Genomic DNA, 21,806 nt, shown 5'->3' with positions numbered 1-21,806 from the left:
GCAAATACGTGCTTATTTGAGAAATATTCATAAAAAAAATGTACATAGACATATTTGGAGTTCATTATTTTTTAATTAGAGATAGCTATATACCACAGGCTATAGTCATTGAGCAGAACAAGGCAAAATCCAGTTTAGTTTTTCCAGAAAACGTGTTGTACGTACATTTGTCCAAAATGGGACCAGTGTAACAATTGATAGTTGTAAATTGTGTAAATTGGATGCTGTTTGCTGTTGGCGAGCGCTCACGTGACATGACTGGAATTGCAACACATGAGTATCCAAATTTGTGAGCAGTAACCATGTACATTAATTCTCAATCATTCACAGATGACTGTGCAGTAAAAACAGCTGAAAATTCAATGGCAGTTAAAAACATTGTGCGGGATGCATATCGAACCAGCTTTCTCTTTCACAAAAGTGTTTAGAGCGTCACAAAGGCACATAGTTTAGCCTCCTACTTTCCCCTCCCTCCTCCTGGAGATGTAAAACATTAACGTGCAAACAAACTGAAATTGAAGCTGCACCTGTGCAGGGAACAGAGTAAGGAAAACCTAGGAAATAGGTATTTCATGATCTGTCATGAGACTGGGTTCCAAAACCTTTATATTGATCTGGTCTAATCTTTTTATGATGTATGACAAATATGAAATGTGTTTCCGTTTTCCTTCAGGGAAGAAGCTGGGCTACACATTTGACAACAACAACTTCCACAATGTGTCTCTGGGTCAAGGCCAGGAGGTCATCGCTGAACAAGCCCTTGATTTGGCAGCAAAGAATGGCCACTGGGTCATATTACAGGTACAGTGTAGCCACAAAAACATGCACAGCTCAGACCGACGTAATGCTCTGTGATGTTTAATAATGGCAATAGTTCCACTATTCCCAGTGATGCCACAAACAGTGCAATTTGTTTTGTTCTTACTGGGTATATCCTACTTTCTGAAGTAGAGTCTGGGGTATTTGTACACTAATTTGAGTTATAAAAAAGAAACTTTTGTAACATCCTGGCTCTTGCTATCTTATCTCTTAAACTGTCAAATCATACAAAAATGACTGCAGGGTCCATTCAGGTGAAGGATGTTCAAACCTGAAGTGTTTTTAGGTGGCATTTTCTTTATCTGTGTGTGTTGGGAGTTAGGTGTATTATCACTATGCTGTTCATTGCATACTCGGCAGGATGTTTGTTTTCCTCCAAGTTTTGCATGGAAAAGTACAGTTCATTTTCTGCTGAATTTTCCTACCTGAAACGGCCAAGGCATTATACAGTACAACATCTACAGCCACTGTGTCTGTTCTCCTCTTATCTTGAGGGCAAAGCTGGCTTTTGCATTTTAAGTGGAAACCTTGGTGAAATTCTAATGGGAAGTATCGACAGATAGGAGCTGCAGACCAGGCACTGTGGGACAACCTTTTCTTTTAATTCACACAGCTGGTAAAAATGAAAATAATAAATAATAAAAAAACGGGTGTAGGTACAGCTTCACTCTCTTACCCTGAATATCATGCACACGCAGTTGTTTAATTACCTTTGCATAAGAATACCAATCGATAGGCTTAAAAAGGCCTTGTCCCCCTAGCAACAAACCTCCCACTCACTTTCTCATTGACTGTCTGTTGGTCTGCCTTCTGAGTGCCACCCCCGTGGCACTGAACAGGGAGGGGGAGGAAAACCGATGGTTGGGAAGGTATCATGTTCTCATCTCCTTCCTGATTTTAACAACAATATCTGCTCCATCCTCTCTTCAGTCCCTCTTCACATTCCCTCATTCTGTAATGTAACTTTGTAATTTTTCTCCAGTTCTCTCCTGCTTATCGATGTCTTCTAGCCTTTCACTATAACTCGCTATCTCTCCTTTTCCTCCTCAGCCTTCTTGCCTAATTCGTCCTCCTGCCTATCCCACTCTCTTCTCGTCTCACCATCCACATTTTCTCTCCTGCTGCCAGACCCAGCTCCGTCAGTGAAGGGCCAGGTCAATGGTAGGTTCCCCTCTCCCGACGGATAATTATACTTCAGAACAGCAGCTTCTGCTCAGATAGGGCTGGGATTCAGAGATGCAGAAACTTTGAAACTGCCCATTGGAAAAGAGGAGAGGGGAGATGGAGAGGCAATCATTTGAGCAGATTGGAATTGGAATATCCCACACTGACCAGGCAGTCTGAATGAAACGGCCTAAACTCGCTCTCCTCTTTGCACATTTACTGCGACAGCCAGCCTATTTGAAGGTAGTGACTGAACGAACTGCAGATAGGAGAGACAATTTTACAAAAAAAATGCTATACACTGATGCCCTATATGCACTTCACTTTGTGAGAATAGAAAGTTTTTATTTATTTATTAAAGGATTCAGAAATTAAATCTAATTTAGAGAGTTAGACAAGAGTCATTTCATCTATTAATGTAGAACTGTGTAAATGGGTGCACATGTTCTGTTAGAAGAACCAAGAATCATTTGACGATCCAATCACCTTAGTATGTAGAATGGATATCGACAACAATCAATCATATTACAGAATTCTCCTATGAAACCCCTTGTATTTTATCATAATTAACTAAATCAAACTGATAAATACCAGCTGACTGCTGTTTTATCTGTTTAGATGAGCCGACCTGCAGTTATGGTTAATTTTCCACATATTCTCTGTTATAACTCATTCTAAAGATGGAGCCAGCCCCCTCCTCCTCTTTGTGGTATTGTTATCACTCTTACATCTGAGTTTGGTAAGCGTCGGGCTGTTGTCTGATTGTTTTCCGGCCAGTAGATCCCCGTTATAGTCAGCTAAAGGAATCTGTTCACCCAAAACATTTTGTAAAAAAAATTACAATCATTTTGTGTGCGTGTCTAAACAATTGTGACAATTGTGAGTTAGAAGTGTTATTCTTCAAAAGCAACGGAAATCAAGCTTTTGGACCAAAATATGCCAGAGAACTTTTTTTTTTTTTTACCTGAGTGGCAGGAGGAGTGATCTGACAGACGTGATGGCTTCTATGAATCATTGTGCATTAGGAATGAAAGTGCTGATAATGGAAGCAAGACTTGTTTGCATTACAATAGTCTACTACCACGCCTATGGGCCCCATCCACCATTGTTCTGCAGGTCGCACATTAACTGCAGCTCAAACAAACTAAATTTAGTCTTTATACAGTATTCAGTGATTGTATCAGTTATACATCTTCATAATGTTTTTAGTGTAATATAAGTATTCCTTTGATAATTCACGCTATATCAAACTTAGTTTTTATTGTAAGTGATTGAATATTTCTAAACAAAATGCATGGTAGAAATTGTTGCTACGCTCTATACTCATGTCTTATGTACATAATATCGTTCAAACACTTGCGTTTATAGCTTAGATGGAGCTATTTGTTTTTAAAACCATGACGGATAAGGAACTACGAAGCCACCGACACATAACTGCATCCTCCGTATTATTGTTCACTGTTTTAAATTTAGGCTGAGCAGTCTGGCGTGCCGTTGGAGCCTGCAGTGTGTTGGCAGTGCCGTTCGTCCCTCGGCCGTGTTTGCTCTGTTCCTACGTCAGTCTGGAGTCTGACGGCTTCTCTGCTGCGGGGCCGCCTCCTCAGTGCTGGAGCCCAGCTGTGCAGCTGTCCTCAGTGCTGTTCCTTGACCAATGTGTTTTTGCATGTGTGAAAGTGAAAGATTACGTGCGTGCACCTGCTCGTGTTTCTATTTGCTAAAGAGTGTGAGCCAGAGCAAGCCACTGAATGTGCCATTGTGGTTTCCCTCAGGTTGTTTTTGATAGCAATGCATCACAGACCTTGCCAGTGGTGTCTTCTAATGGGCTTTAGATTCAACTTTTATATTATTATGTAAATAGATGACTCTTTGATGTAGTATCGACGCAGTCATCGCGGTGGCTGGGAGGCCCTTATCAGGAAGACGTTGAGGGAACAGAAAAATGTCACACCTGAAAGTTAATTAAAAGCCATAAAAAAAGCGGCAGCTGTTTGTTTGTCTGTTGGCCTGCTGGTCTGTGTCTCTTACCCTGTTTCTTCCCGTCTTCTCTCCCTGCAGCCCGAGGATGAATGCTTTCATTACAGTACTGAGGCAGTGTCTCCCTTCTTCTGTTGCCTCTCTTTATTGCCAAACTATTTACATGCCAAGGGAAAGGGTTGTACTCCGGCTTGATGAAAAAGCTTGAATTTAGACTTTTAATTTGTATACCATTCAATATACCATACTCTTAGGCATGAAGTGGAAAAGTAACTTATTAACTTCTTAGCTCCCAGCTTGTCCGCAACGTCCCAATCACAAAATGAACTTTTCTCTTTCTTTATTCTTAGTCCCTTCAAAAATGACGTTCCACTCCCTCTTGTGTCCCTTCGTTTGTAAAGACTTCTAACTTCAGCCATCATAAGGAAGATTAAATATTGAGAGCAAAGGGAAATGAGAAAGTAAAGCGGCTTATGAATTAATGACTGGAGTTATTAGTGCTGTAATTAGATTTAGGGAATGGGCAGTGCTGCATGGTGAGATGTGGGGGGCTTGGCTGACTTCTTATCATTCATAGGATATCCTGTACGTGTCAGGACAGTTGAGATGGAAAATTGAGCTCATCCATGCTTGTGTGATTGTACAAGTCAGCTCTGCTGCCCATGCAGCACACACACAGATGAATATGCAGAAAGGTCGGGCTGAAGTTACACCAGAGAACAGTCACTTAATTTCTTCAACCTGGAAATGGCTTTCAAGCGCTATGTACCATTTAATTTGATGCCACATCAAAGTCACAGTGAAGAGCAGCGAATATGCAGCATTCTAATTCCTTCTTTTTGCTAGTTGTCGATACAAAAATTAATTATACTGGCAATTCCAGCATTGAGTACCGTATTAAGCTAGTGTGTGCTCCATCCATTAAAGCCCAGTCACAGATATCCAGAACAAGATCTGGGTGTAGATGAGGTTCTTTAGCAGAGGTAATTTTACTTAACAATAAGCCTTTCTCCTCCAAATAAAAATGCAATTCTTGCTTCCTTTTTCTTCTGTAAGAATATCCACCTGGTGGCTCGTTGGCTGGGAACCCTTGAAAAACTACTGGAGCAGCATGCAGAGGAAAGCCATGAAAACTTCAGGGTGTTTGTCAGTGCTGAGCCCTCCTCCACCTGTGAGGGCCACATCATCCCCCAGGGCATACTGGAGAATTCCATCAAAATCACCAATGAACCACCCACTGGAATGCACGCCAACCTGCACAAGGCCCTGGACAACTTCAACCAGGTAACAGGCCCAGCTGATTGATGGTGATTTCCTCTTCAGCTATTAAAAGTAATGAAGTTTATTCTTGTAAAATGTTAAGGCTCGAATGATTTTTATATCCTTTTCATATAAATCTTTACATTTCTGGAGATAATACTTTGCATTAAAGTAGTCCTACAGTATGCACGGTGGATAAAGCTTTACTTGAGCAGTGATTACACATCAGGGGCAGTTAGGGGTTCAGGTTCTTGGTCAAAAAATCAAACCACCAACCTTTCAGTTAGTGGACAACCCATTTCCACTCTCGAGTCATTGCTTTGGCTTTTGGTTGGTCTGTGTCTTGACCACTTCAGTTCGCTCCCACAGCTCCAAACAGCCTTGACCTCTGCAGCTGCAGGCAGTTTTTTTCTGAGAGCAATATCTCCAAGCAAACCCATTGCAAACTTTCTAAAACCAAGATACAGCAGACGGCCAAAGCTGGTGAACATGGAGTAGCTGGTAGTAGAGTTCAAGACGTTTATTCTCACACACACACAGTAAAAACACCTGTTAAAACCATGCAATGAAATTCTTACTCAGAATTCAGATTTAGATTTGGAAAGTGGCTATATTTAAATGTTGCTCTTTGTCAGTTGGAAATTTTGTTAAGGAAATATTTCTAAAAAGGTGGAATGCAACATATCATATTTATGAATATGTCAGTGTTGTGTTTAACATAATAGCAACAATATCAGTCTGAAAGGTGCTATTAGGATATATTGGGAGCTCTGAAAATATTTCTTCTATTTTTTGGGGACTTTTTACGGTAATTTAGGAGTATTGGCCTGTTTTTCAAGAAAGCGAAAACTCAGGCATGTCAATTCTTTCACTACTGGCATTCCTCCATTACAACTTCAAGACACTTCACACCAGAGACTTTATCTATAATTGTAAAGACATGTAAAGCTTCAATGTTCAATACATTTTCATAAACTTAGCATTCAAAGTTAACCCGTCTTTAATTGGGTGGGCTTCTGCACAGAAATACACCAACACACATTCGTACAGTGCCATCAGAGATGAAAAGGTGATGAGGAGGGATTACTTTTGTGTGTTTGTTTTTTTCCTGGGAATATTGTGCATAGTATGCCTTCATACAAAGTTGCATTATTTGGTCCCTAATTCCTGTTTAAATATTTTCAGCCTTCTAAAAGTCTAAAAATCTCTGACCATTTTATTGATAAACTTTTTAGTTACACTCACTTGTGGCGATAAGATCACCGCTGAAGATGCCAATGACAATTTTCTTGTTGAGTTTAAGTGCGCATTGGATGGGATTCTTGCTATTTGAAGGCAGTTGATTCTTAATGTTGTTACATGCTCCCTGTCTCTCAAAAGGCTCTTTCTTCTTTTTGCTGTGAGAGTCAATTTTGACTCTAGATTTCTCATTAAATTGCCAAATTACAAAAGGGTTGCAGCAGAAAGATGGTGGAATTTTCATTTTGACCCATGATGGGGGAAAAATGGCACCTGCTAGCGTTGAACGTTTCCGTGATAACATTCTGCAGTGAGACAGTGGTATGTGAGAGACATCTAAACAAGGTCAATTTGCTACTTTTGTGTGTGTGTGTTATCTGAGAGCAACCAGACAATATCATGATCCTAGACCATTCTACAGCCTCCATAGTTAAAATGGATCAGTGTGCTACAGTGGCCTCCTGTAGCTTTCTTTACCTTATCAGTTCTTCGTCTCTATCTAAGCCTTCGCATTACCTCAGTGCTTTGCTGCCAATGCATTTTCCTCAGCACCATTACTTGAGTGCTCAGCTCCCTCCCAATCCATTTCCACGATCCTTAGTTTGCCGATGTCTATCTGCCTGATAAGTGCAATGTGTTGTGAGCCCTGCCTTATGTAGAGCCACAGGGAGGTCCACTGAGGTTAGGTTGGGGGAATATTCCAGTCACGTGTACTCAGTGAGAGCTAATCAGTGTTAGGCTAACAGCCCACCTGCGTGGCTAAAGCCAGAGCTAAGCCAGGGAAATGATTGGTTATTTGTTCTCGATTTTTCCACCAGCAGACACTTACAGTTCTACAGCATATTTCCTTGTCCAGACCACTGTAAAGCGGTGTGTTGGTGTGCTGAAGTAACATCTTGCACAATGGCACAACTTTACTGAGATAACTCTTCCATAATTCTGTTGCAAAAAAAGTGCTCTGGATTTACAGCATCCTCTGGGCTGAACTAAGCAGCTCAGTTTCTATGTCACAATTTAAGGTTCATCAGGCACTCAGATGTTAAACTCTGATGGTTCATTGATATGGAAATGTGTTTGTCTGTGCATGTGCAGGTACACTTGGTGTATTTGTGTTTTTATGTCTTTCTAGCTATGATCTTACTGTTTGTTGTTTCACTCCAGTCCACAAGTCATGAATAGTGAGGCTATGCATCTCTTTCAGCTGTGTTGAGCAGAGGAGCACTGTGCTGAATATTAACTAAATCTCAGACAGGGAGTGTGTGTGTGGCAGTCAGCCTGCACTCCGCTGGTGCACACCGCATGTGCATCGTAGCAGTCGGCTCCCCAGGGTACTGCAGCAGGGAGAGTGAGGGCCTTCTCCATGAAACTCACCGCGGCACACTCTGGAATGAAGAGAATCTAGTCATTCTGTATCCATAAGGTTTCTTGGAATGCTTATTTAATTGTCTCCCTCCCCAGAGATTATAATGCCATTTACGGGCAGTTTTTTTATTTGCATGTCTACAATAATGAGCCCAAGAGGCGGTTGGAGGCTGAAAGCGCCTGACAAGTTGTGACAATTAAAAAGGAATCTCATTGTTGGCTTTATCGCCATCTAGTCACCTCATTTTCCTTCTGTTAATGCAACTACTTTAAGGATCTGACAAAGTAAAACCGATCACAGGGCTGTCTGCCATAACTTTCTACCTGGAACTCCCCAGCATGGCACCGTTACTGTGGCTGTGCAGTTCAGGAAGAGTGAGGCCCCCTGTCTCTAAAAGGTTGCACTCTTTTTATTTTTATTTTCCAGGACTCGCTTGAGATGTGTGCACGGGAGAATGAGTTTAAGAGTATTTGGTTTGCCCTCTGCTACTTCCATGCAGTGGTTGCAGAGAGGAGGAAATTTGGTCCTCAGGGTTGGAACAGATCGTATCCCTTTAACATTGGGGACCTCACCATTTCGGTCAATGTCCTTTACAACTACCTGGAGGCCAATCCTAAGGTACGTATGTTTCTGTTGTTCTTGTGTAGGGAGTTTGAAAGCTCACTGTTTGTAATCTTAATTGGAAACCTGAACTCATGTGACCTCATCTAAACACCACATGCACCTCTGACAAAGCAGCTCCTCCCTTGTCTGCATTTCCCAGGTACCATATGATGACCTGCGCTACCTGTTCGGTGAGATCATGTATGGGGGTCACATCACAGATGACTGGGACCGCCGTCTGTGTCGGACCTACCTGGAAGAGTTTATCAAACCAGAGATGATGGAGGGGGAGCTGTATCTAGCACCTGGTTTCCCCTTACCTGGAAACATGGATTACAACAGTTACCACCGGGTGAGGCGGACTAGGCTGCACTCATGTTATGTTATCATGAACCACGAGACAACATGAAACATTAATTAAAGTCATTCCAGCAACAAAAAGTACACAGCAGAAAATATAAAAGCAGTATATAACGTGGTGGAATCGGCCAATAAATGTATTGTAACCTTCAGTTACATTGTAGGCTAATGTTAACATTACACCCCCTAGGCGTCTCTATGGGGCCTTTATGTGGCTTCTGGCAAATTAATGTCGGTCGAAAATGGCTATAACTGAATTGCTATAATTAAATGTGTTGGTTTTTTTTCCATCATTATTCCCTGTGCACAGTGTGTACTCATACAGTTCAATGCAAAATCAATAACAATAAAACTCTTTCAACATGGGTCCCTGGGAAATAAGCGATTGTAGTTTTAGTTATATAAATATTTATCTGAGGTGGAGCTGCCCTGTGGGTTGAGTTTGCCGTTAAGTTTTACTGGCACTTGAATGTGAGCAAACAGATTACTAAGTCATTTATATCAAAATGCATGAAAGTCAAAATAAAGCAAGCTACATCAGGCAAAATAAAATATGTAACAGCAAAATCCCGAAGAATAGCTGTGGTGACATTTTGGGCCATTTTTCTTTTTTTAGGTAAGTTCACACTCCTGCACAAATAGAAATCTACAATGAACAATTTCTTTCATGAAAGTGTTATTAGATAAATGCTAATTGAAGCATGTCCAAAGATTTGGACTTCAAAGTGTTTTTATACACTGACACTGACTCACTATCACTTGTCCTTTCATGTCTTTATCGTATCTGCACTGACGGCCGTCACCGCCGGATTATTCTAAAAACAACAGCTCTGTTTTGTGACTTTGTTTTTTGATGTACAAAAATTGTTGCCCATTCAAATATCTGCACATAGAAACTATAGCATGGTTCAGGCCAAGGAAACAAGAAATGGATGTTCAGGATTTAAGAAAGATCACCTGTTTATTAATAAGTTATTGGTGATTATATATTTGGGATATTCATTCACATGTTGGACACATGAGCTCCATACTAACTGACCGTCACTTACCATGAAAAACTCCACACCCTCAGTCAAGCAAAAACTAGAATCCCCTCTCCTCCATGGCAAAGCTGTTTTATTTAAGAGAAAAAAATCTAAACATACATATGACACAAAGCAATTTTATCTAACAGCTAATTATTCTGGCTTTGTAAAAGATTAAATAGTTGTAATTATTTTCAAGTAAAGGAAGAAATAATCGAATGGCAAGAAAACAAAAATGGAATTACGAACCAAAAAAAGACTGGATTTTGTTTCAGCTTCTCTGGCTTTCAAGACAGTTTGAATTCTTTGAGGCATGGACTTTAACAATGAAAAATAATGTTCTTCATCAATCATTCTCTGACTTTATTCTATAGCTGTTAACAGATCAGCTTTGCAGGATGGAGCCTTATTATGGACCATTTTTTCCAATATTCATTGTTTATCTTTGATGAAAATGAGATCCAGACTTTTTGCTGGCCATGTCATTTAGCAGAAATGTCTTTCCAGCCATCTTTATATGTTTTATTGGACCTGCACCAAGCAAAAGTTCCAGTATCACTTCCTTGTCCAATGCAGATTAGTGATTCATCACTGAATATCACTTTCAGCTGCTCTATAGCCCACTGTAACCTTGTTGTCTTCTGTTTGGGTGTTAGTGATGATTATTTTATATCTTACAGTTTGGTCACAAACATCGACTCCTGTTTCTGCCCATTTTTTTTCTCTTGTTCTGCATTTTCCATTTCAAGGCATATTGCTTTGAGTTTTCTCTCCCTTTTACAGCTTTCCCATTTAGTTTGTTCTTGCTCCAAATTGTAGACGCACCTGACTGAAAACACCCAAAATATTTTGCCATATTCTGAGTTAAATGACCTTCTTGAAGGAGCTTCATAGTCCTTTGTTTCCTCTGACAGCTCTCTTGTCGGTACCTTGTTTCCTGTCCACCAGCCAAGTGAAACAGCTCATTGATCTCCGAGTGCGGTCTTTTACCGGCACACTCATTTGCATATTTAGACTTGTGCAGATATTCTCAGTGATTCCATTTTTTTCCTTCTACTCAATCTGTAAAAAATTGCCATTAATTACAACAACTTGCCGGGATGTTCAGCTGTGAAATTAAATAGTTTTGTGCCATATCTGCTTTTTTCTTTCTTTATTAAACAGCTGAATCCTCAAAGAGTTGTCATTCCATATTATTTCCTTGGGGCTATGCATGAAGTTTGAAATTTGCAAATACCTCAACATGGTGAATTTCTCTTCATAGTCCCAGGAAATGTGACTAGGTTACTATGTCAACAAATAACACTTCTTGGGGGAAACAAATATTCCTATTGAGCCACTGTGCTGCTCTGTTTTTTAAGTATAAAAATTGTTTGAATGTACAGTGTACTGTGTAACACTGTACATCAGCCCACCATCAATGATGTTGACATGGACATAATAAGGTCTGATATGCTGTTAGAGCTCCTCAGACAAGTCATGACAGCTCCAGTCATTGGCAGGTTTGCTTATTCACCTCGCCTTGTCTGTTTAATATTGTTCCTTATCATTTAATGAAAAACCTTGAGTGATATCAGAAAGGTAAAATCAGAATAAGGTAGGTTTTTGTGCTGTTTCAAGTTGTAATGTAATACTTTAGTTATAGTATGTAAGTAGTAAACAATGATATGTAGTTAAAGTATTAATGTGAATTTCCCCATGAGGTAAATTGGGCAGTGTCTTATCTTAACTCAGTCATTAGTTCACTTGTTCTACCATAAGTAACGACACAACACCAGCAAGACGAGGCTCAGCAACTGAGATGCGTTACAGAACTGTCGTGTGAGTCCCTGGAGGTCTTTTAGGCCATTGCTTTCATCATAACCATCTGGAATAAACTTGGAGAGTCAAAGAGTGATATGGGCACAAAGAGGAACCCAGTGATTTAGCCACTTCTGCTCTTTAAACGTTCTTCACGTGTATGCCATCAGTGAAGGTTTGACAGGGAGTACTGAGCAGATCAAAGAAGTTCACTACAAAGCGTTTCTGTTCTAAACGCCAGAGTGTTTTTTAAACTTTCATCAGGACATTATGATGAGAAGAGATTTTTTATATTTTGTGTAAGCACCCGACAAACAGCACTTTTTTTCCCAAATGAACTTTGACTTCCATTTGCACAAACTTAGAAGCATGTTAGTTCATTATAGACCAGCAGATGGAAAATGCAACATTTCTTTCCCTTTTTTATAGTCATCAGCAGTCTGTCGCTCTTTGAAGCCCGCCCAGAAATACCACAGGATTTTTATGGTTCCATTCTTGTCCTTTGTCAGCAGTACTTTTGAAGAGACACCTGAGCAGTAGAGGAAAGCTGCTACCTTTTGGACAGTAATAATTGAAGTTGCAAATTTCTAAGCTGTTTGTTTGAAAAGAAGTTTAGGAAGCTACAACATAGTCCTTTTCAAGTCAAGAGCATACATTTCTTGCTTTATTGTATGACTTTACTGTTCCCATAGAGCCACAATCCCTTCAGGGATTGTGAATTATAAAGGGTGGAAGTTCAAATCCTCAAAAAAAATCTTAATCTGAGTTTTAAAAATAGAACATTATGATTTCTGAGCAGTTCTGATTTCATTTCTTGTCCTTTAGTATATTGATGACACCCTACCTGCAGAGTCCCCCTACCTGTACGGCCTTCATCCCAACGCTGAGATCGGTTTCCTCACACAGACATCAGAGAAGCTTTTCCGCACTGTGCTGGAGATGCAGCCCAGGGACGGAGGAGTCGGTGAGGGAGGTGGAACCACCCGAGAGGAGAAGGTACCCGCAATGAATAACGAGAAATGAACTGGCCTGCGGATTGGCTGCTGCTTCACTGATTTAGACTGGACTGTAGCGTTTATTAAAGTTTCTTTTGATTATGAAGCATTAGGACAATTAGTAGTTTGTGTGATTTACAAAAAGAAGTCCACAAGTGTGGAGTACTTATTTCCATAAAGTTATTTATGTACTTTATTTTCATTTCACAATGTAATACCTATCAAATCATTGAACTTTTTTTATTCATGAATGAATTACCTTTTCTACTACTTACTATTTTCTCCCTCTTATTTCTCCAAGCCTCTTTCAGCCTTTTCTTTTTACATGTAGAATTTAGGATTCCATGTCGTCATTGATGGCACCACTTTCTCGCTGAAACACATCATATACAGTTCGTCGTGTTCATCAGTTTTAGATCCCCCTTCAGATTTGAACAAATTTGTAGTGAAAGGTTAGTGATATTTGTGAGAATGAAATGATAAGGATTTTGGTGTCATCCTGTGTTTTAAAGGACACAGAGTGTCCCCTCATACACAGAGGAAGTCCTGAGCAGATGTGAGGACTGGTGGCTTCCGTGACGATAACTGTCTCACTTATCTCCAACATTCTCATCATAAATATACGATAGTATCGGTGACTTTTTCTGTGGCTCCTGCACACTGAATTGAAAATAATTTTCTTTCTTTGGGGCTTCTCAAAGCACCCAGTGAGATTTTTACTGGGATGACGTTTGACAAGTGTGTTTTCTGGTTCATTCCACTCTGAAATAAAACTTATTTGAGTGTAAAACCTCAAATACAAAATTCCGTCAGAGAGATTAGAGCCTTACAAACTGTCCAGATAGCAAGTTGCACTTTTTAATAAGGGTTTTTTTTGTTGTCTGAATGTGAGCTTTGTTAAGAAGTCGTTTATGCTTACTGTTGCTTGAAACGAGCTGCAAAATGAAGTTATGTTTCAGGATTTATTTATTTTTTCCTTTTTATGAACATTAGCTGCGTTTACCCCTTTTATTTTAAAAAGGGCCATGTCACTTTCATGCTTGTGACTGACGATGTGGTTCTCAAGCATGGATTCAATTCATCATAACATTCCAAACCGTTTAGTCCATACACAGAAGCCGAGCGAAAGATAAAATCCCTCCAGCCCAGTAGATCTCTAAAGGGAGGCGCACAGTAGTCTTATCAGGTGTTCAAACCACCGCAGCTGGCTCAGCTCAGTATGGAGAGACTCAGGTCTACTCTGAGCCACTCCTAGATTTTCAAAGACACGTGATATTGAGTAGGTCCCCTTTTTGCCACCAAAAATGCTCTGACCAGTCAGGGTGTAGCCAAGAAGAAAGAACATTTGAGGATGTCCTGGAGTACTGGGACATTGATAAGCAATCATTTTGGCCCTGTAAGTTTTGGGGTTGGAACTTAATAGATTGGGTCTGCTTCCATCTGTCTGAATTTTTCTCTGCAGACCGCGTCATTGCACCGAGCAGCCTTACTCACTTTACCCGTCACTGGTTTTAATGGTATGGCTGATCAGTGTATCTATGCACAGGATGTATTAAATGTTGTTTATATGATATATTTGTATTGTTTGCATTGCAAACTATACAATGAAATATGCATGTGAAGACACTGAAAATCATTTCCTTTGGTCTTCTGTTTGTTAAATAAAAATGAACAAAAGTTTTTGTTACATTTTAGAAAATGTTCCAACTTTTCTGGAAATGAGGGTTTATCAGTCCGACTGAAATCTCTTGACCCTCAGTTTTTTTCTTCCTTTTAGTTTTTAAAGATATTTAAATCACCCGCTCTCTTAGATCTGACATCCAGTTTTTAAGATTTGAACAAATATTATAAGCAACATATAAGATCAACTGGACTTGTTTAAGCGATTATGTTACGTTTTGACACAAGCCCCTTTAATCAAACATTTACCCACTGGATGTTTTGTGTTGTCTTTGTGTTTCCATTACTCAATATGATATCATTTGTGACATTACTTATTACTCTACTAAGGGGCCTGGAAACTCTCTCTGAACATGCAGAGCTTATCAATGAGCCTCACTTTGTATTGTAAAATCCATACATATGTTGACCTCATATTCTTTGTTCAGCACCTAATCCGTTGATTGATTCCTTTTGCTGATTGTCTTTGGAAACTGTTCACACAGACATTAACTTTCATCACTTACCCACTAAAATATGGTGTAAACATTGATTCTCTGAAGGGCTTAGACTGTTATTGAAAACAAAGAGATGGTGTTGCAACGTAGATCCTTATGAATATTTATGAAACTGTCTATTTCAAACAAGCTCTCAGAATGTCAGTGTTGGCAAGGCTGAGTTGATCTAACACAGAGAACCCCATCTTTTGTTCGTGGTTTTCTTAAAGGACATTTATCTTCCCTTTTGTGTACCTCAATGCACCTTTAGTGACAAGATGGGATAGCAAGATGAGATATTTTACTATAAAGCCCCTTCTCTCACTCCTTCCTCTTCATTCCTCCCCACATTCTCAGGTGCGTGCGGCGTTGGACGACATTATTGAGAGACTTCCAGAGGAATTCAACATGGCGGAGCTTCTGGGCAGAGCAGAGGAGAGGACTCCCTACCAGGTGGTGGCGCTGCAGGAGTGTGAGCGTATGAACGTCCTCACCCAGGAGATCAGACGCTCCCTCTGCGAGCTAAGCCTTGGACTCAAGGTCAGGTTATGTTTATGCAAGCAGGGAGGGTCAAAAGGGTGACAGTGATGATAATTTACATCACAATTCGGTGATGCACACTGTATCTGGAACTCTTTTTTTCCAGCGTGAAAATTACACTAAAAAATACATCAAAAGCCGCATTGTTTTATCAAACTTTATGTCTACATTTCTATAGATTAGATGCGAGAGGCTGTTTACTGCAAAGTAATTAAAGCTGCATTAATTAAGTCTACTTTTGCCCATTTTGGGGCAGAGAAAAAAAAGCCATCAGCAGTAACTGTTTGGTGAACAGCTGCTTTCTTAAACACAAAGCAGAAGTAATTGTCTCCTGCTTTGTTCTAGGCTGTACGGTGGGATTATCAGTTGTTAATGTCAAAACAGCTGTCAGTGATGGGAGGGGTGAGAATAAACCAGAGGAGTAAAGCTGCAGGCCGTAAAGTCCAAACAATGAGCTTTAAAATGTTTAAAGGCTCCTTAAAGCCGAAGTTAAATGCAGGACTGGGTGATAATTGTGGGTGTCTTCACCTTTATGGAGGACATCTCCAGGTGCCTCGAGATAGTGGGTTCTGTTGTTTATCTAACATGCTGACTATAGTTTTACTGTACTTTACTTTATTACTTTATGAAAGACATACACAGGCCCATAGCAATGTTTTGATATTTGCTAGAATATAATTCTAAGAAAGAATGGGCAATCTCAAGCATTGCCTTTTACTTACATTTTTCTCATATTTATGACAATAGGCATGAATACCAAATTCATTACATTATTGTAGAGTGATCTGTCTACCTCAGGTTCAGCTGTCTTAATGACTCCTGTAGCAGTTTTTTTAGACGTTTACTGTACCGTGTTTTCTCAAAAAAGGCACCAGCCTTTATTTACTTTGACTGCTGTGGGTGTCAGGCCTGTTATTAGAGGCCGGCTTTTATTTCTAATTCCCACTGATGAATTTTCCGATTTTTATACAAAGCTTTATTTTCACCTAAATCTGTAACTGTGGGCATGAACAACCGTTCCAGTCATAAACCTGTTGTTCATTGTTTCCTGTGGGAATCTGTTACGAAAACTCCATCTCCCATTTTTTTCCCTCTGGGATTTGAATGGAACATGTTGAAAATGTTCCACTTTTGCCTTGGATTTTGGCAAGAGATGTGCCAGGATGTTGGATAAAAACAAATGTTTGTTCACAAAACTGATAACCAAGCAGCCTCCTTACTTGCTCCTCCCCTTGTCTCATTCCGTCTCTGATATTCCACGTGTATATTCCGTAAAACTGGAAACGGAAACTGCTAAAGTTAAGTTTACATCAATCTGGGGGGGGGGAGCATTTCCTTAAGTTGGACACGAGGGTGCATGATACGATTATAAGACAAAATATGACAAATGTGGAAACAAGGCCCAGAGGCAAGAACAGCCATTCACACTTTTTACTTCTTGTTTAGTTTGCTTTCACTTTTCTTAGTTATACGAGGTCATGATTAATAAGATGAAATGTTTCAGTAAACAGCTAAATGTTTCATTCCTTGGTGAAAAATTGTATACTTGGTGCCTCACTCACAACAAACAAGTCAAGTAAAACTTATTTGTATAGCACATTTCATGTACAAAACAATTCAAAGTGCTTTACATAAAAAAAAAGCATTGCAGCAGGGAGTGGAAGAAGCATAAAAAATACATAAAATAATTAAAATGAATTAGAATGATTAAAAACAAGCAACAGTATAGATAAGTTCAAAGATACCGTGCAGATTTCATGCATAGACACATGAGAACAGAAATGTCTTTAACCTGGATTTAAAAATGTCTCCATTTGGTGAAAGTTTAATCTCCACTGGCAGTTTGTTCCACTTGTTTGCAGCATAACAGCTAAATGCTGCTTCTCCATGTTTAGTCTGGACTCTGGACTGGACCAGCTGACCTGAGTCCTTGGATCTAAGAGCTCTGCTGGGTTTATATTCTCTTAACATATCACAGATGTAATTTGGGCCTAAACCGTTCTGGGATTTGTAAACCATCAGCAGGCTTTTAAAACTTATTCTGTGACTGACTAGAAGCCAGAGTAAAGATTTTAAAACTGATGTGATGTGTTCAGATCTCTTAGTCCGGGTTAAAACTCCAGCAGCAGCGTTCTGGATGAGCTGCAGATGTTTAATGCTCTTTTTGGGAAGTCCAGTTAAAAGAGCATTACAGTAATGGAGTCTACTGGAAATTAATGCATGGATGAGTTTCTCCTGGTCTTTTTGGGAAAGAAAACCTTTAATCCTGTTGATGTTTCTGAGTTGGTAAAAAGCTGCCTTGGTGACAGCTTTGATGTGGCTCTGGAATGTATCTTTAAATAAGGCAGCTTCTCCCCCACCTTTCCCCCCATTTCAGCATTCATCCATAAAACTAAAATTTGGGGGGTGCTGTTTCATTAAGAACAGTAGCACTTGTGCTCTCTGTTAACCATGTTTCTGTCAGAAAAAGAAAATCTAAATTGTATGAAATTATGAAGTCATTAACTAACAGTGACTTATTGGACAGAGATCTAATATTAAGTAAGGCTAACTTTGTGGAGTTTACACCGGTCTCTTTTGTATTCTGAGTTGTACGTGGTACCGTTAACAGATTAGATAGAATCACCCAGCAGGTTGACTGTTTTCGATTCCTTCTTTTACTAACTAATACAGGAATCCTATTGGGTCCCAGCTTGTTCTCAGAACAGCTGTCAGTAGTGGGACTACTATAGCAGGGACCCTAAACGCATCATGGTTATCTTGTCTTGAATTCTGCTGCTCCTTGAACATCCTGCACATCCCCACATGCTCTGCCAGGACAGATGATGTAAGAGGAGGAGGAGGGGGTGTCCTACGTTTCTTGGTAGATGGTGATCGCTGGAGTTCTGGCTGGGATAGAGATATCCTTTGGAGACCTTGGGTGATGTGGAGTAAAGGGTCTGGTGAGGGGGGAGGGCTGGGAGTTGTTTGCCTCGCTGCTGCGTCCTATGCACAACAGTGCATAGTTGTATGTATGCTAGCTTTGCACTGGCCCTCGTTTTACTTCATGTGTTGAAGTAGCTCCACACTAAACTGTTTCGCAGCTTTGGTCTTCGGCTTTGCGTGTTTCTCTTATTTGTACACTATTAAAAAAATCTAAGCTCACAGTTCACACGTTCAACTGAGCTTTGCAGTAGTGACGTGTTCTTCTGTTGTTGTTTCATGGCAAACAGCTCTGTGCATTACCGCCACCTTGTCATAATAGTAATACATAACTACCAGCTGCCAGTTGAAGAAGGATGGTTGCATATCAAGAGTCACATAAACTATTCAATTCCCGATAGTTTATTGAGTGTTTAAGTTTTGTTTTTTTTTTGGCTCAGGCATGCTCATTGTAATGACAAAATTTGGAGTGGTAAGGTAATGTGCTGAGTGCACAGATGGAGATATTTTGGGCTGGATTGTTGAGAGAATGTAACTTCCAATATATGAGCGATGGCGCTCTAAGCAAATGAATCCAGCCATGTGTCTCTGCTTGGGTTTAGTGTGCCCTACAATAATTCAAGAGTTTATCATTTTTAAAGATTTTTATCTTGTTACATATTAAATCATTGATCTCATATTCAAGATTTTACGGCCACTGTTTTTCATCTTGTTTGGATCTCCCGAGGTATAAAAAAAAAAAAGCATTGTTTTGAAGTTTGCAGCGCGTTTCTTTCTTGCATGTGTTTTTGAAGTTTGTAGCGCGTTTCTTTCTTGCATGTGTTTTTGAAGTTTGCAGTGCGTTTCTTTCTTGCATGTGTTTTTGAAGTTTGCAGCGCGTTTCTTTCTTGCATGTGTTTTTGAAGTTTATAGCGCGTTTCTTTCTTGCATGTGTTTTTGAAGTTTATAGCGCGTTTCTTTCTTGCATGTGTTTTTGAGGTTTGCAGTGCGTTTCTTTCTTGCATGTATTTTTGAAGTTTGCAGCGCGTTTCTTTCTTGCATGTGTTTTTGAAGTTTATAGCGCGTTTCTTTCTTGCATGTGTTTTTGAGATTTATAGCGCGTTTCTTTCTTGCATGTGTTTTTGAAGTTTATGGCGCGTTTCTTTTTTGCATGTGTTTTTGAAGTTTGTAGTGCGTTTCTTTCTTGCATGTGTTTTTGAGGTTTGCAGTGCGTTTCTTTTTTTGCATGTGTTTTTGAAGTTTATAGCGCGTTTCTTTCTTGCATGTATTTTTGAAGTTTGCAGCGCGTTTCTTTCTTGCATGTGTTTTTGAAGTATATAGCGCGTTTCTTTCTTGCATGTGTTTTTGAGATTTATAGCGCGTTTCTTTCTTGCATGTGTTTTTGAAGTTTGTAGCGCGTTTCTTGCTTGCATGTGTTTTTGAAGTTTGTAGTGCGTTTCTTTCTTGCATGTGTTTTTGAAGTTTGCAGCGCGTTTCTTTCTTGCATGTGTTTTTGAAGTATATAGCGCGTTTCTTTCTTGCATGTGTTTTTGAAGTTTATGGCGCGTTTCTTTCTTGCATGTGTTTTTGAAGTTTGTAGCGCGTTTCTTGCTTGCATGTGTTTTTGAAGTTTGTAGTGCGTTTCTTTCTTGCATGTGTTTTTGAAGTTTGTAGCGCGTTTCTTTCTTGCATGTGTTTTTGAAGTTTGTAGCGCGTTTCTTTCTTGCATGTGTTTTTGAAGTTTGCAGCGCGTTTCTTTCTTGCATGTGTTTTAGAAGTTTGCAGCGCGTTTCTTTCTTGCATGTGTTTTTGAAGTTTGTAGCTCGTTTCTTTCTTGCATGTGTTTTTGAAGTTTGCAGCGCGTTTCTTTCTTGCATGTGTTTTTGAAGTTTGTAGCGCGTTTCTTTCTTGCATGTGTTTTTGAAGTTTATTGCGCGTTTCTTTTTTGCATGTGTTTTTGAAGTTTGTGGCGCGTTTCTTTCTTGCATGTGTTTTTGAAGTTTGTAGCGCGTTTCTTTCTTGCATGTGTTTTTGAAGTTTGTAGCGCGTTTCTTTTTTGCATGTGTTTTTGAAGTTTGTGGCGCGTTTCTTTCTTGCATGTGTTTTTGAAGTTTGTAGCGCGTTTCTTTCTTGCATGTGTTTTTGAAGTTTGCAGCGCGTTTCTTTCTTGCATGTGTTTTTGAAGTTTATTGCGCGTTTCTTTTTTGCATGTGTTTTTGAAGTTTGCAGCGCGTTTCTTTCTTGCATGTGTTTTTGAAGTAAATAGCGCGTTTCTTTCTTGCATGTGTTTTTGAAGTTAATAGTGCGTTTCTTTTTTGCATGTGTTTTTGAAGTTTGTAGCGCGTTTCTTTCTTGCATGCGTTTTTGAAGTTTGCAGTGCGTTTCTTTCTTGCATGTGTTTTTGAAGTTTGCAGCGCGTTTCTTTCTTGCATGCGTTTTTGAAGTTTGCAGCGCGTTTCTTTCTTGCATGTGTTTTTGAAGTTTGCAGCGCGTTTCTTTCTTGCAGTCGTTTCGCCGTTGGATTGGTTTTGCCGTTTGCAACGCGTTTGCACGTGTCGGCCACCATATTGTTACACCTCCACAAACATTCAAAAGAATGTATCTCTCGAATACAACATTATTAACACAAGACATATCCACACGTTGTGTGCGTTGTCATCAGTAATCACAGCAGGTCTAAACATTCACACGTGATGTGCTCTCAAATCAATCAATAATAAAGTAATACAAAAAGAACACTTTGTGTTTTCAAAAAAACACAGCTACAAACAACATACACACGGACATTGCGTGCCCAATGAGATGAACATTGTGAAATATAACACACTCATGCACTCTCACAGAGCCATAACGTGTCCACATTACGCATTTAGCCATCTGAACACAGCTATTGGGCTTAGCAGCAGAGTAAAAGGCACAACAATGTTGCTGCTTACCTGTGCGTACTGCGCAGCTCTCAATTTAAAGGGGAAGACGGCGCGGCTTAGCAATTGAACGCATTTATTATTTCATCAGAAATAATGCTACGCCAGGTTGGCAGGTGTCGCAACGCATCGTCTGATGGCAATTTTTTGGGTGTGCCAGCTGCCTCTTTGGGTGGCACCGGCCCACCCTGGCACACCCGTGACTACGCCATTGTAACATAGGCTTATGATATATAGACATCAAATAACACATAACATGACATTGAACATGAAATTCAGATGAATATCTGTAAAGCTATGACATATGAATAACGAACCAAACAATGTTAAATTTCTGTGTTAACCATGGAGTACAAAAAGACACAGCAGGAAACATCGATTAACAGTTGCGTTACTTCATATAAATGTCCAGTTACTGACTTTGTTTGGATTTAACTATTCAATACTACAGACCACTAGGGAGGAATGTGGTTCCATATTTCTTTGTTATTCTTCCAAGTACGATTGTGAAAAGGGTCTTAAAATGCAGCTCGGGATTGCACTGAGAACCTGAAAGAACTTGTACAATGATATAAGGCACATTTAATATAGTTTCAAGATTTGACTGAAAGTAAATCTGAGTAAAGTAATTTCCAGGGTTCTATTTAGGTGTCTGCTTCTCATCTGGCTGATGAGGGTAGATG

General features: G+C 39.7%; 1 protein-coding gene across 1 annotated transcript in view; it reads left to right on the top strand.

Annotated features, from left to right (window-relative positions):
• Positions 1–21,806, top strand: part of dnah9 (dynein, axonemal, heavy chain 9) — a 240,491-nt gene that overhangs the window by 198,665 nt on the left and 20,020 nt on the right. Inside the window, exons 70-75 of the mRNA XM_075458261.1 lie at positions 674–801; positions 5,014–5,241; positions 8,246–8,437; positions 8,583–8,774; positions 12,433–12,603; positions 15,116–15,298. Coding sequence (XP_075314376.1) covers positions 674–801; positions 5,014–5,241; positions 8,246–8,437; positions 8,583–8,774; positions 12,433–12,603; positions 15,116–15,298 — 1,094 coding nt within the window. The remainder of the gene's footprint in view (positions 1–673; positions 802–5,013; positions 5,242–8,245; positions 8,438–8,582; positions 8,775–12,432; positions 12,604–15,115; positions 15,299–21,806) is intronic.

The sequence above is a fragment of the Odontesthes bonariensis genome, chromosome 23 (assembly GCF_027942865.1).
Source record: "Odontesthes bonariensis isolate fOdoBon6 chromosome 23, fOdoBon6.hap1, whole genome shotgun sequence".
Lineage (NCBI taxonomy): Eukaryota > Metazoa > Chordata > Actinopteri > Atheriniformes > Atherinopsidae > Odontesthes > Odontesthes bonariensis.
The sequence above is the reverse complement of the archived record's forward strand: the minus strand, read 5'-3'. Positions and strand labels throughout refer to the sequence as shown.